The 14,230-nt window shown below is 48.6% G+C and overlaps 1 protein-coding gene across 1 annotated transcript in view; it reads right to left on the reverse strand.

Annotated features, from left to right (window-relative positions):
- The window catches only part of mtcl2 (microtubule crosslinking factor 2), a 24,551-nt gene extending 14,776 nt beyond the window's left edge, over positions 1-9,775 (reverse strand). Inside the window, exons 1-3 of the mRNA XM_084473608.1 lie at positions 8,433-9,775; positions 3,568-3,669; positions 2,795-2,917 (exon numbers count right to left, since the gene is read on the reverse strand). Coding sequence (XP_084329734.1) covers positions 2,795-2,917; positions 3,568-3,669; positions 8,433-9,416 — 1,209 coding nt within the window. The 5' untranslated portion in view covers positions 9,417-9,775. The remainder of the gene's footprint in view (positions 1-2,794; positions 2,918-3,567; positions 3,670-8,432) is intronic.
- Positions 9,776-14,230: the final 4,455 nt, after the last annotated feature.

Here is a 14,230-nt window from a genome sequence, read left to right on the forward strand (position 1 = left end):
GGTTGAGCCCCGCTGTACTCTGCTGTGATCCTCCAACACAGAGCGGCTTCGCTTTGTGTTTTGTCATCGCCAAGCGTCACGTTGAGTCAGCCAGTAAACATCCGGTCGGAGGAGAGGTTCTGTCGTCATGGTCACTGGCACACGCTGTTGTTCCAGAAGAGATCATTCAGGATGGAGGCCACTCAGCCAACACACACACACACACACACACACACACACACACACACACACACACACACACACACACACACACACACACACACACACACACACACACACACGTGACACACACGTGACACACACGTGACACACACGTTGCAAAAACACACACACACACACACACACACACACACACACACACACACACACACACACACACACACACTCACACACTCTGTGTGGCGTAACCTGAGCTGGCAGTGTGTGTGCGGTAGCCAGGAGACGATGCACCACGTGTGGAGAGAGAGAGAGAGAGAGAGAGACTGAGAGAGAGACTGAGAGAGAGAGACTGAGAGAGAGAGAGAGAAGAGAGAGAGAGAGAGAGAGACGGGGGGAGAGAGAGACAGAGAGAGAGAAGAGAGAGAGAGAGAAGAGAGAGAGAGAGAGAGAGAGAGAGAGACGGGGAGAGACAGAGAGAGAGAGAGAGACAGAGAGAGAGAGAGAAGAGAGAGAGAGAGACAGAGAGAGAGAGAGAGAGAGACAGAGAGAGAGAGAGAAGAGAGAGAGGGAGAGAGAGACGGGGAGAGAGAGACTGAGAGAGAGAGAGAGACGGGGAGAGAGAGACTGAGAGAGAGACTGAGAGAGAGAGAGAGAGAGAGAGAGAGAGAGACTGAGAGAGAGACTGAGAGAGAGACGGAGAGAGAGAGACTGAGAGAGAGACTGAGAGAGAGACGGGGAGAGAGAGACTGAGAGAGAGAGAGATGGGGAGAGAGAGACTGAGAGAGAGACGGGGAGAGAGAGAGACGGGGAGAGAGAGACTGAGAGAGAGACGGGGAGAGAGAGAGAAGAGAGAGAGAGAGAGACAGAGAGAGAGAGAGACAGAGAGAGAGAGAAGGAGAGAGAGGGAGAGAGAGACGGGGAGAGAGAGACTGAGAGAGAGAGAGAGACGGGGAGAGAGAGACTGAGAGAGAGACTGAGAGAGAGAGAGAGAGAGAGAGAGAGAGAGAGACTGAGAGAGAGACTGAGAGAGAGACGGAGAGAGAGAGACTGAGAGAGAGACTGAGAGAGAGACGGGGAGAGAGAGAGACTGAGAGAGAGAGAGACGGGGAGAGAGAGACTGAGAGAGAGAGAGACGGGGAGAGAGAGACTGAGAGAGAGACGGGGAGAGAGAGAGACGGGGAGAGAGAGACTGAGAGAGAGACGGGGAGAGAGAGAGACGGGGAGAGAGAGACTGAGAGAGAGACAGAGAGAGAGACGGGGAGAGAGAGACGGGGAGAGAGACGGGGAGAGAGAGAGTCCCCAGCACCACTGCTGGTCTGTGTCTAGTCCTGTTTGTTATCTACATCAATTGGTTTATCTAATGATGTAACGATGCACTATTTATAGTTCCAGTTCCCAGCGTGATTCTTCCTCTAATGACTGAATTAGTACACGGGCGTTCTAATGCTGGGCTGGAGTCTGTGAGGACCCCACTCTCAGAATGAACAACATCATTGATTGTTGTGGACGATAGAACCAGCAACTCTCTCTCTCTCCAGACTAACTTAACTTAACTTAACTATCCGCCCAAACTCGCTCTCTCTCTCTGCAGCCCCACTCACCGCCGCTCAACAGAAACCCCGCGTTACATGTGTAATGGAATCCATTTTTTTCTCCCTCTCCGTCCGTCTGACAGTGACCCCTCTGTTCTCCGCTCTGCTCTGCCCTGATTGGCTGCAGACCGTTTGAATTTGAAACGGAGGCCGGCCAATCCCCTCTTCTCCCGGTGATGTCAACAAATGACTAAAAGATACGGCAGGCTGTCAGAGGAACGTCCGGTCAGAAGAGGACCCCCCCCTTTCCCCCCCTCCCTGGCTCACTTTCTTTTTAAATCGTTCTCATCCGGCCGTCCTTCCTCCCTCGCCGTTTAGACGGAGAAAAAAACCAACAGCTGGCGTGGAGTCATGAGGGACGACACCAGCCGGGGATAAACCCCAGAGGATGACATCATCCCCCCCTCTCTCTCTCTCTCCTTTCTCTCTCTCTCTCTCTTATCCTTCCACGGTCTCTGTGTCTCTCTCTCTCTCTCTCTCTCTCTCTCTGTCTCTCTCTCTCTTATCCTTCCACGGTCTCTCTCTCTCTCTCTCTCTTATCCTTCCATGGTCTCTCTCTCTCTCTCTCTCTCTCTCTCTCTCTCTTACCCTTCCACAGTCTCTCTCTCTCTCTCTCTCTCTCTCTCTCCTCTCTCTCTCTCTCTCTCTCTCTCTCTCTCTCTCTCTCTCGGGGCGAGGTAAGGATAGAGCCCTCATTGTGTCTGGTGTCACATGCAGGGTGTCAGAGTAACTGGGGCCCGGGGTCCTTCTGCACACACAAGGGTTCCCCTCCACTGTGTGTGTGTGTGTGTGTGTGTGTGTGTGTGTGTGTGTGTGTGTGTGTGTGTGTGTGTGTGTGTGTGTGTGTGTGTGTGTGTGTGTGTGTGTGTGTGTGTGTGTGTGTGTGTGTTGGGAGGATCATGTCATGTGCCATCTCTCTAAGTGTTTACATTCTGCCGATGGCTCTGAGAGTAAACTAAACCCACTACGGCCCGCTGGGCTGGGGGCAGCTGAAGCAGCCTTGACGTCCCCCCCCCTCACCTTGACGTCCCCCCCCCCCTCACCTTGACGTCCTGCTCCAGGGTCCTGATCAGCTCCCCGTCCACCTGTCCGGTCTGGGCCACGCGGACCGAGCGCCGCTCTGCCTTCCTCAGGCGGTACTGCAGGATGCGGCACGTCTTGTTGGCCTGGTTACAGAGGAGGGGGCGGTTACCTGTCTGTCTGACTGTCTGACTGACTGACTGTCTGTCTGTCTACCTGTGTGTCTGTCTGACTGTCTGTCTAACTGTCCATCTGTCTACCTGTGTGTCTGTCTAACTGTCCATCTGTCTACCTGTGTGTCTGTCTAACTGTCCATCTGTCTACCTGTGTGTCTGTCTAACTGTGTGTCTGTATAACTGTCTATCTGTATATCTTTATATCTGCCATCTGTCCATCTGTCTATCCATCCATTCATTCAGCCATGAATATTTAAACAGGAACCATAACAATTTAAACATAAAAATGTGTATAAAAAAGTAGACACATATATACCTATATATATATATATATATATATATATATATATATATATATATATATATGAGATGGAGGACCGCAGCTCCTCCATCTCATCCAGAGAGAGAGAACGTATCTTCAACATCTCCATCTATATATATATATATATATATATATATATATATATATATATATATATATATAAAGCTGTTTGCATCTAATGTATCTATCTATTTTCCTCAAACCCTAACCCTAACCCTAGTAGTAGTCGTAGTAGCAGTAGAATAAGTAGTAGCAGCCGTAGTTCTAGAAGTACTTCTGAAGAGTCTGAGGGGGTTACCTGCTCCAGCTGCTGACGTAGTTCTTGTAGTTGGTAGACGTCTTCCTCCAGGTACATGTCTCTCATCTCCAGCATCTCAGACCGCAGCTCCTCCATCTCGTCCTACAGAGAGAGAGAACGTATCTTCAACATCTCCATCTTCACTACGTAAAGGCCCGGTAGGATTAGATGACCTCTGAGCGCCGAGGTCACGGATAACCACCGACTGAACCCCCCCCCACCTCACCTCCACCACCCCTCCCTGTTCACTGGAGCTAAGACGGCCTGTAAGGTGCCAGCAGGTACTTCTAAAGTCATCGTCTACGACAGCGTAGAGCCGCCAAGTGTCAAGTGAGGATGTCCTTAGATAGATTTATTAATTGCATTTCGTTAGATAAGATGAAGATAAGCAGCTTCCTCTCGAGAGCTGTTGTCTCTTAGGGGCGTCCGTAGGAACACGGAGCGGTACGGTTTGGTCCGGTTTGGTACGGTTTGGTACGGAGCGGTACGGTTTGGTACGGAGCGGTACCTCTAAGTGTAGAACCCACCAGGATGTGATTGTATTGATAACATGATTGAAATCATCATCGATCAGCGTTGACTCTACAGACGTGTCCAGGTCATTTTAAACGACGCGCTGGTTGATGTGTTGTGTGTTGCAACGTTAACACACATAACAGGTCTCCAGCAGACAATTCATTCAGATAGACACGCTTGTGTTGAGCACGGACGTCTAGCCACGACCGGCTGGACGCGTGTGACGGCAGGTCTCATTGTCAATTCATTTGCAGACAGGTCAAAGTTCAAAGGCCCACGGCCAGCTGTGTCACTTTTTATCCAAAACACAGCTGATGTCTGGACGGACAGACACACCAGACACCCAGGGTTTAGTTCACTGCTCCTTCTGCCAGACAGACAGACAGACAGACACATGGCTAGGTATATGGTGAATGGTTAGGGGTTAGGGGAGTGGTTCGTATGTAGAAGGTGGTGTCATCATTTACTACACAGAGAAAATATGGGTCAGTCTCTACTGAGCGTAACAAACACAGTCTGGAGAGTGTGTACATGTGTGTGTGTGTGTGTGTGTGTGATTACTATTACTACTACTACTACTATGGTATAAACAATTCATAGCATGTGGTTTGTTTCTGTCAAGGAAAGAGAGTGGGAGAGTGGGATTGAGAGAGAGAGTGAGAGAGTGGGAGAGAGAGAGGGAGAGAGTGGGAGAGAGAGAGGGAGAGTGGGGGAGAGAGAGAGAGTAAGAAAAGGACAGAGATAATTAATGCAAGATGGTGTAAGGGCACAGCAGCATAAGTAGGTATGAAAGAGAGGGAGTGGGAGAGCAAGAGAGACAGACAGAGAGCGAGAGAGAGAGAGAGACAGAGAGACAGAGAGAGAGACAGACAGAGACAGAGAGCAAGAGAGACAGACAGGGACAGAGAGCAAGAGAGAGAGAGAGAGAGAGAGAGAGAGAGAGAGCGAGAGAGAGAGAGAGAGAGAGAGAGAGAGAGAGAGAGAGAGAGAGAGAGAGAGAGAGAGAGAGAGAGAGAAAACGAAAGGGCATGGTAAGGTCCACTGACCTCATTTGAACAGTAAACTAGAGAGGGAAACATAGGCTGTGTTTTTCCAGTCATGCCAGTAGGACGCCCCACTCAGACTGAGGCAGCAGCAGACCGGTGCTGTGTCAATAGACACAGTACTTAGGGGATGCTCCCTTTTCACCACCACTTCCTGTTCGCTAACTGTTCCCAACCGACCCTCCAGCTCCTAAAGTCCTAACGTGCCTGCAGTGTGTGTGTATGTGCTTGCACGTGTGTGTGTACATGCAAGCATGCGTGTGTGTGTGTGTCTGAGCGTCAACGGACCTGATTGTAAAAATTAGATCTTTATAGGGCTATTACGTACATATTCTATTTTACTAGCCATTAGAGGCGCCTGTTTCCGTCTCATGAAGTTACAGCTCTGGCAGGTGTGTGCTGCCCTGGACCGGAGAGGTAATTAAATGATTCCTGCTCCCTGGACCATAATATTGACCGCCACGCGTAGGTAATTACCCCCCCCCCACCCCCCCCCCCGTGTTTATAAAAGATAGGGGAGGAGGAGGCAGGATGGGAGGGTGCCCGGGAGATAGAGAGGTAACTTGAACTTTGAGACCGCTCATTAAATAGTCATCTGGTGGATCAACTCACCAGAGGAGAATCAGGGAATCAGAAGAGCTGAATGCTGCCTCAGCCAAATGATCAACTGGATCATTTGGATATGTTCATAGCCCCGCAGAATGGCTGTCTGTGCATTATGTTTTCATATATACACTTTATCTCCTCGCTTGATACAATTACCGGGAACATCAATATACAGAAGAATAGGTAAACACACGGGGTATATTTAGAGATACACTGCATGAAACACACTGGAGAGACACACAACTACACTGTAACAACACTACAGAGATGAAACACACTGCAGAGATACACACAACTACACTGTAACAACACTACAGAGATGAAACACACAGATACACACAACTACACTGTAACAACACTACAGAGATGAAGGCCACACTGCAGAGATACACACAACTACACTGTAACAACACTACAGAGATGAAACACACTGCAGAGATACACACAACTACACTGTAACGACACTACAGAGATGTAACACACTGCAGAGATACATACAACTACACTGTAACAACACTACAGAGATGGAACACACTGCAGAGATACACACAACTACACTGTAACAACACTACAGAGATGTAACACACTGCAGAGATACACACAACTACACTGTAACGACACTACAGAGATGAAGGCCACACTGCAGAGATACATACAACTACACTGTAACAACACTACAGAGATGGAACACACTGCAGATACACACAACTACACTGTAACGACACTACAGAGATGGAACACACTGCAGATACACACAACTACACTGTAACGACACTACAGAGATGGAACACACTGCAGATACACACAACTCCACTGTAACAACACTACAGAGATGGAACACACTGCAGAGATACACACAACTACACTGTAACGACACTACAGAGATGGAACACACTGCAGAGAGACACACAACTACACTGTAACAACACTACAGAGATGGAACACACTGCAGAGATACACACAACTACACTGTAACAACACTACAGAGATGGAACACACTGCAGATACACACAACTACACTGTAACAACACTACAGAGATGGAACACACTGCAGATACACACAACTACACTGTAACAACACTACAGAGATGTAACACACTGCAGATACAGCGGGGTGTGGTGTGGGTGAGTGAAGGGGGGAGAAAGCGGAGAGGCGGGGGAGAAAGAGGGAGACAGAAGAGAGAGAGCGGGACGGCAGCAGAGGAACAAGAGAGGGCATGGAACAAAGCCCGGGTATACCACGGGGACGGGGAGGGAGGAAGGGGACTGTCAGGTGAAGGACGCGGTGATACATCATGTATCTGTAGGGAGGAACCGGGGAGGAACCCGCATTCTGAGACCTGTGATGTTTGTTGTTGTTAACTCCACTGGTGTCTACACAGGGGCTCCTGCAGCAGCTGCAACGCACACACACACGCACACGCACACACACACACACGCACGCACACACACACACGCACACACACACCAGCTCCAGCAGACAGCCTGAGACTGTAGCATCAACACAGCAACTCATCCTCTGTCTTACAAACGCTAAACTATTAGCGTTTGTAAGACTGCTATTATCACTATGCATTCATCCAACTGGGGTCCACGAGTTACGACATCCCCATGCCAACAGCATCAACACTACTACAACAACAACAACAACAACAACAACCATTTAGCAGCAACCAACAGATCCATCTGCATCTCCCTCGACTACAACGGTGGTTACGGTAGGTTGTGCGGGTTGGCGCTGTGGTTGTTGGGGGGGGGGGCTGCCCTATATGCGTCCATCACAGTGAACTGCTAGCCCAACAGGCTCCAGTGGTTATGGACCCGGAGTCCTATCCTAATCCCCGCTGGCTGGACAATAAGCGCAGGTTGGAGAGGTGAGACGGAGGCGCCGGTCGAAGCTAGTGATTTGTTCGCCTCCATGAATCATTCTCAGGTAGCCGCTCTCTGCCCGCCCGACCGGGAGACGCGTGGACGGCTCGTTAAAGGCCCGTACGTCTTCTCCACAGACACAGAGAGCCGATACCCTGAGCCATGAATCCCCTGTTTGTCTCCACAGTGGTTGAACACGCCAGCCATGCGGGAGGGGTGATAATGAAGACACGTGGTTGGTGTGTGGCTGTTGATATCATGCATGCTGCTGGCACTGTGCGTGCGTGCGTGTGTGCGTGTGTGTGTTGTGTGTGGATGGTGCACATATTGTAGCCGTGCATGGGGTTGAAGAAACATGGCAGTCTCACTGAAACCAATGCTGTGTAATTTGCAGTTCTTTGTCATTTTCAGCTGAATATCGCTGACTGTGGCTGTGCCATTTTGGGCCAAGTTTACGGTCTGATTAATTACCCACATGACGTGATACGAAAGGGTACCGCCACACCTAAAAATATTACGAGGCTATTATTACTGTTCTCTAGAGTCTAGAGCCCGCGGGCTTCTCTGGAATATCGCAGTTATGATCCAGCCATGCTGCTCCCTTTGAGTTGTTTACATTTTACACTGAGCATCTTTGTACGGTATAGGTCTAAACGTGTGTGTGTGTGTGTGTGTGTGTGTGTGTGTGTGTGTGTGTGTGTGTGTGTGTGTGTGTGTGTGTGTGTGTGTGTGTGTGTGTGTGTGTGTGTGTGTGTGTGTGTGTGCGTGCGTGCGTGCGTGTGTGTGTGTTTATCTGTGTGTTAAAAAACACAAAGATAACCAAAGACTCACTTTCAGGTAATCGTTCTCGGATCTCAGCTCCTCGATTTCGCGGACGAACTCCTCCTGCATGCCGTCCACCAGCTCCTCCGTGAGGTCCGAGAACGCCAGAGAGGTGCTGGCCGGGACGCGGCTGTCGAACGACGTGGCGGACCGTTCCTCCCCGGGGGACGGGCTCTCGTCCCCGGTCTCCATGCTCAGTCGCTCCTTCTCCGTCGCGTTCCTGCTGGCGGCGTGTTGTCGGCCGGACACGTCCGAGAAGAACACGCCGCCGTCCCGGTCCCGCACCGGCTTCTCGCCGCCGTCCCCTCCTCCGCCCCGGCTGCTCCGGGACTCGGTGTCGCTGCTCGCGGCGTCCGTGGAGAGCTTGTTCCCTTCGGACGCGCAGTCGGACAGCTCGGAGCTGCTGTCGGTCGGGGAGAGCTTCTCGGCGGCGCAGCCAGAGTCCTTGGACAAGTCGTCGGATCCGGTGCTGGCGTCTGAGGTCTTTCTCCTTTGTGCGCTTTTGCCCGCTTTGCCCCCAGGACTCTTCGCTTGGGACGACGCCGGGGCCCTTCCCGTCTGTCTGCCGGCACCGTGCTTCTCCGTTTTGCCGTCCTTCCCACCCGGGCTCCCCGCGGGGCTCCGCCGGGACGCCCGGCTGCCCAGATGTATGGCCCCGGGTTTGACGCTCAGCGTCGGGGTAGCGATCCCTCCGCGGATCTTGGTGAGGGACCACCCGGGCACGTCCTTGGGTCTGGCCGGAGACGGAGCCCGGTTGATCTTCTTTTTCTTACTCTCTCCCGCGGACTTGCCGGCCAGCACCGCGGCTGCTCCTGACGTGGGGTCCGGGTGTTGTTGTTGCTGCTCGGCAGTCGCATGCTGCATCTGCCCATTGTCCGAGCTCCCGGTTCCGCCTCCGTTTTCCATTTTGTGTCGGAGGAGCAGTCTCCGTTCCTTGGGCGAGGCAGAGACCTGGCTCGGCGAGCTTTGGACATCAACCTTTGTTTTTGTCATTCATGCCGCCTTGGTCGCCACGGGAAAAACAAGAATTAAACCTCGGCCGTCCGAAACGGGAGGTAACGAGAGTGGTTTGGGTCGAAGCGGTGCTACGAAAAGCTGCAGGGCTGCTAAACGCAAATCCCAAATGAGTGGTAACGTTGTAACAGCTCCGAGGAAATCCAGACGAACACGACACACGACAGAATGTAACGTAACCCCCGCTAGGCTGTATCCAACCCCTCCGAGCCTCAACACACAAGACCGCTTTGTTGTGGTCACAGTCTCGGTGAAGGACCGACTCGCCGGTTGCTGCTACGAGTTGTGAAAGGAAACAGGGAAGCAGTGTCTTCTCTCTCACCCTCTCGCTATGTCTCTCTCTCTCTCTCTCTCTCCCTCCCTCTCTCTCCCTCTCTCTCTCTCTATCCCCTCCCTCTCTCTCTGGCTCCCTCTCTCTCCCTCTCTCTCTGGCTCCCTCTCTCTCCCTCTCCCTCTCTCTCTATCCCCCTCCCTCTCTCTCTCTGGCTCCCTGTCTCTCCCCCTCTCTCTCTCTCCGCCCAGATAGCGGGATTCTGTCTGGGTAACGACAAATGGCCGTCAGGGTGTGAAGACAGCCTCCTCCTCCGCAGCTCTGTGTCGCCTCCCTCGTCGCAAAGGAAGCCATCAGGATTAGAAATTAGAAACCCAAGGAGAGAGTCGGATTATGACCCAAGTTTATTACAGATGGGTTATGCAATGAAGTAAATATTTATGAAATCACTATCCATTCGTGTAGTGCTGTGTGCTTGTGTGTGTCTGTGTGTGTGTGTGTGTGTGTGTGTGTGTGTGTGTGTGTGTGTGTGTGCGTGTGTGTGTGTGTGTGTGTGTGTGTGTGTAATAAGAACGGTGTGTGCTTGTGTGTGTGTGTGTGTGTGTGTGTGTGTGTGTGTGTGTGTGTGTGTGTGTGTGTGTGTGTGTGTGTGTGTGTGTGTGTGTGTGTGCGCGCGCGTGTGCGTGTGCGTGTGTGTGTTTTTCTTTTACTCAGGATTGTAACGGGGGTCTGATTCTGTATGACCAGTCTCTTCTCGCAGGGTAATGACGTTTCATAATATTCTTTCCAGCACTAAGCTGATGGATACTGGCTTCTGCCTGTATTGCTGTAATTCTTATTTATAGAAGTCAGCATCTTCTGTTTATAATCCTGCTAGCAAAAATAATACAGCAGGAACACCATCAATATATAAAATACCATTATACAAACATCTTAAAATGTAAGGATTTATATCACAACTGAACTAAATATAAAAATGTGCATCCCATGGAAGATTCTCTCGTTGCCATGGCTGCATATATGTTATCTTTGATGGGTTATGTCTGATTTCGTTTGGAGCCTTCAAAAATCAAATATTAATGTTCAATATTACTCATCTTCTAAATAATTAAATATTATATGGTGACATATTTAATTATATTATTATCAAGTCATATGAGGCAAGATATTTCCTAGATATGCTGTTATTATCATGTTTTTTCTTATAAACGTGGTGATCCAAGGCCATCCAATCAGAGCCTCAGACTGTGAACACTCTTGTGGTCAGACCACACACACACACACACACACACATATACTAACACACACACACACACACACACACACACACATACTAACACATACACAAAAACACACACCAGCCAGAAGCATACACTCACACACACACACACACACACACACACACACACACACACACACACATGCATGCACACTACCACACTCACACGCCAATGCACGCATACACACAGACACATACACACACACCTAGGGCTGCAGCAGGCTCCACTACTGTCTTAAAGGGGGCTTGTCTCTGTGCTGAATACTTAAGCAGAGATCTATGAGGGCTATGAGCCCCCCCCCCCCCCCCCCCCACAGGGCCCTCCCGTGACTGGAGACATCACTCACCGTCGTTATCCCCTGATCTGAGCCCCCCCCCCCCCCCCACAGCCGCCAGCAGCTCCATCACAACCTGACCTGCAGTGATAACGCACAGGGACTCCAGGACGGGATGGTTGAAAGCGTCTTCTAAAATTCTAAAAACGAAAGAGTCAAGTCTATCTTGCAATAGCAGATATTTTGGATCTTTCTTCGCTGCGCTATACTTCAAACAGACTTCAGACAGATTTCAACACGTATTCCCCTTGGAAGTTGGAAGGAGGCAACGTTTTTTTTGGTGTATGCATATGAGAAGAAATGTCTACTCATAAGCATTTCAACATTTAAAGATTAAAAAAGAATGTGATGGCTGCTTGTAAAAAGACACATGCAACCTGTTTCATGTTATAACACAGCATGTGATTGATTTAAATTACAGATACTATAAACTATAATTTTGAAGGATCTATTATGATTATGCATTTTGGGGACTTTTTTTAACAGTTGAGTTTGAGAAGGTTTGCTTATCAGAATGAGCTGCGCTGATAAAATCCACTGGAAATGCTTTTTATATTTTCTTAATCCTACAGAAATGACCATGATTTTGAAGTTGATACATGTGTTGTGATACATGATAATGTGGTGCATATATGCAGTTAACTGAGGTAACATCACTGTGTTATAACGTATAGAGGTTCTGGACATCATGTCACTCACATCAGTCAAGCACTTTTGTGCATGCCTGTGTGCGTGTGTGTGATACAACCCTTGTGTCTTTAATTTTGTATTTCATAATGATCTCTGATGTCCCATTTGTTCTCTATCAGTCTGTCTTTGTGTGTACTTGGTTCCTCTTTGTCCAGCTGTCTGTCACACAGACCACACAGGCCCCTTATCTGTTGGACGGACCACACGGACCACACACTGAAGTAAGACCTAAACTCTTCCACAAACGTTTAGCTTGCTGTTCCAAAATGGGGGGACTTTGTTGTGCCATCTGTTTTGGTAATTTGGGCACAATGACTTGCCTGTGGGAAATGAGGTAGGCAGATAAACAGCCAACCAACCAGCCAGCCAGCCAGACAAGCAGTCGCTATGTCAGGGACCCGGAAATCCTTTGATGATTTTCTTCTTGATAAAGCTTCTGATGGCGATCATCGTATTATTCATTTTGATTGACCGAGAATGCATGATTTATACACTATTAGTATAATAATAATGGAATGACAATTGATCCTAATAAAAAAACATGGTACTAAGAATGACCTGAGCTAATGAGCACCCAGTGAAACAGAGAGTTGTTCTTCTATGGCCTGACTGACCCGGGGGAGTCTGGCTCAGCTCGTATGGGGAGAAGCATCCTAGGAGTTGAACATGTTTACACTTATTACAGTCAAAACGTGTTGAGGGAAACGCAAACGATTATTGTTTGTTAGCATCATCAGCAGATTAATGTTCATACGACGCTCATACAAGCTTTCATAAAGTGCTTCACAAAAAAAGGAAACGCTGGTCAAAACCAAAAATACAGAAAACAAAAAGCCAATTTGCAAATGAAAACAGAATAACAATCAAACAACAAAAAGCAAACCACTGATTTATAAGCAGAACAGGCGTCGTCAATATGTTCATGTGTTATAGATTATTGATTATAATTATTATTATCATATGGTTTAACACTACAGATCCTTTGTGCCAAGCCTCCAGGCCGCGGCTTGTCCCGGCAGGACACGAAGCACTGAAGAGGAGGCAGCCCTGCCAACAGTTCAGGCAGAAAATGACCGTGAACAAGGAGAAAGGAGAAAGCACATTTCACTAATGATCTGTAGGCAAACAGAGGAATGTACTGCTGAGCTCGCTGGCTAGTCGTCCTCAGTCCGGTAATTGGAGGGCCTTCCCGTGTGTGTTAATATACTATTTTGCTGTCTATTTTGTGTTCATGATATTCATGTAGTCAACATTGTGTCATCAGAACACATGTTGAGCTGTGCAGTTTTTAAAAATCAGTTTTACTTAGTGTGTTTCTGTGGCCTTTTGAGATGCGACCGAGATGCAAGTGCAGGTTTCCTTCACACTTATTATTGCAGGACGTTGCAAATATATATGGCCTCGTTCCTACGGATTCCATTCGGCAAAGTATTCATGGAATTCTATCCCCACCTAGCGGTCAATATTGTAACATAAGCGAAAAAAAGAAAACGCAGCGAAGGAGGGAGTCAAGTCGAGATGTTCTTTGACGGTGCCATAGGCAAAATAGTTTTTAATGTCGAGAAGTAAGTTGGCATGCAGGACACGACTTGCTAAAAGATAATATGTGTGTGTTAAAAAGATAAATGAAGGTGTAGTAAATATTTTACACTGTTTGCCCTCCAGGTTCAGCACAGATAATCAAACATTTATTTTTTTCATTATTAGCCACTATTACATTTCACCTCCGTTGTTCGATTTATGTTCACTCCCGAGCCCTGTCTGTCCGTCGATCGATCGATCTCTCTCTTTCTCTCTTCCTATCTCTTCTCTCTATCACACACACACACACACACACACACACACACACACACACACACACACACACACACACACACACACACACAGTGTGTTTGAACCGTTGAGAAGTCCTCTATTCTAGTAATTGTTACACTCACTCACATGTGTGATAATTTGCATATTTAACAAAAGCAGGAGCATCAGTCAATGATTTAATAGGGAAAGCTGTCGAAAGGCTAGCCTGTGAACTAGACGAATCTGCGAGCTCATGTTTCATTTGCTCTTGCATATTATGCATATCATTTGCATTTGCGAATTGTCTGGCCTCGGTCTGCCCTAACTTACATGACAGTGTACCGCGTTTATTAGGGCTAAACCTTTCCTTTCACTTTCATTCCTTTACTTCTCCATTTAATATGTTAACATGAAGCAATGTGTA

The sequence above is a fragment of the Micromesistius poutassou genome, assembly GCF_964030765.1.
Source record: "Micromesistius poutassou genome assembly, chromosome: 10".
NCBI classification, from domain to species: Eukaryota; Metazoa; Chordata; class Actinopteri; order Gadiformes; family Gadidae; genus Micromesistius; species Micromesistius poutassou.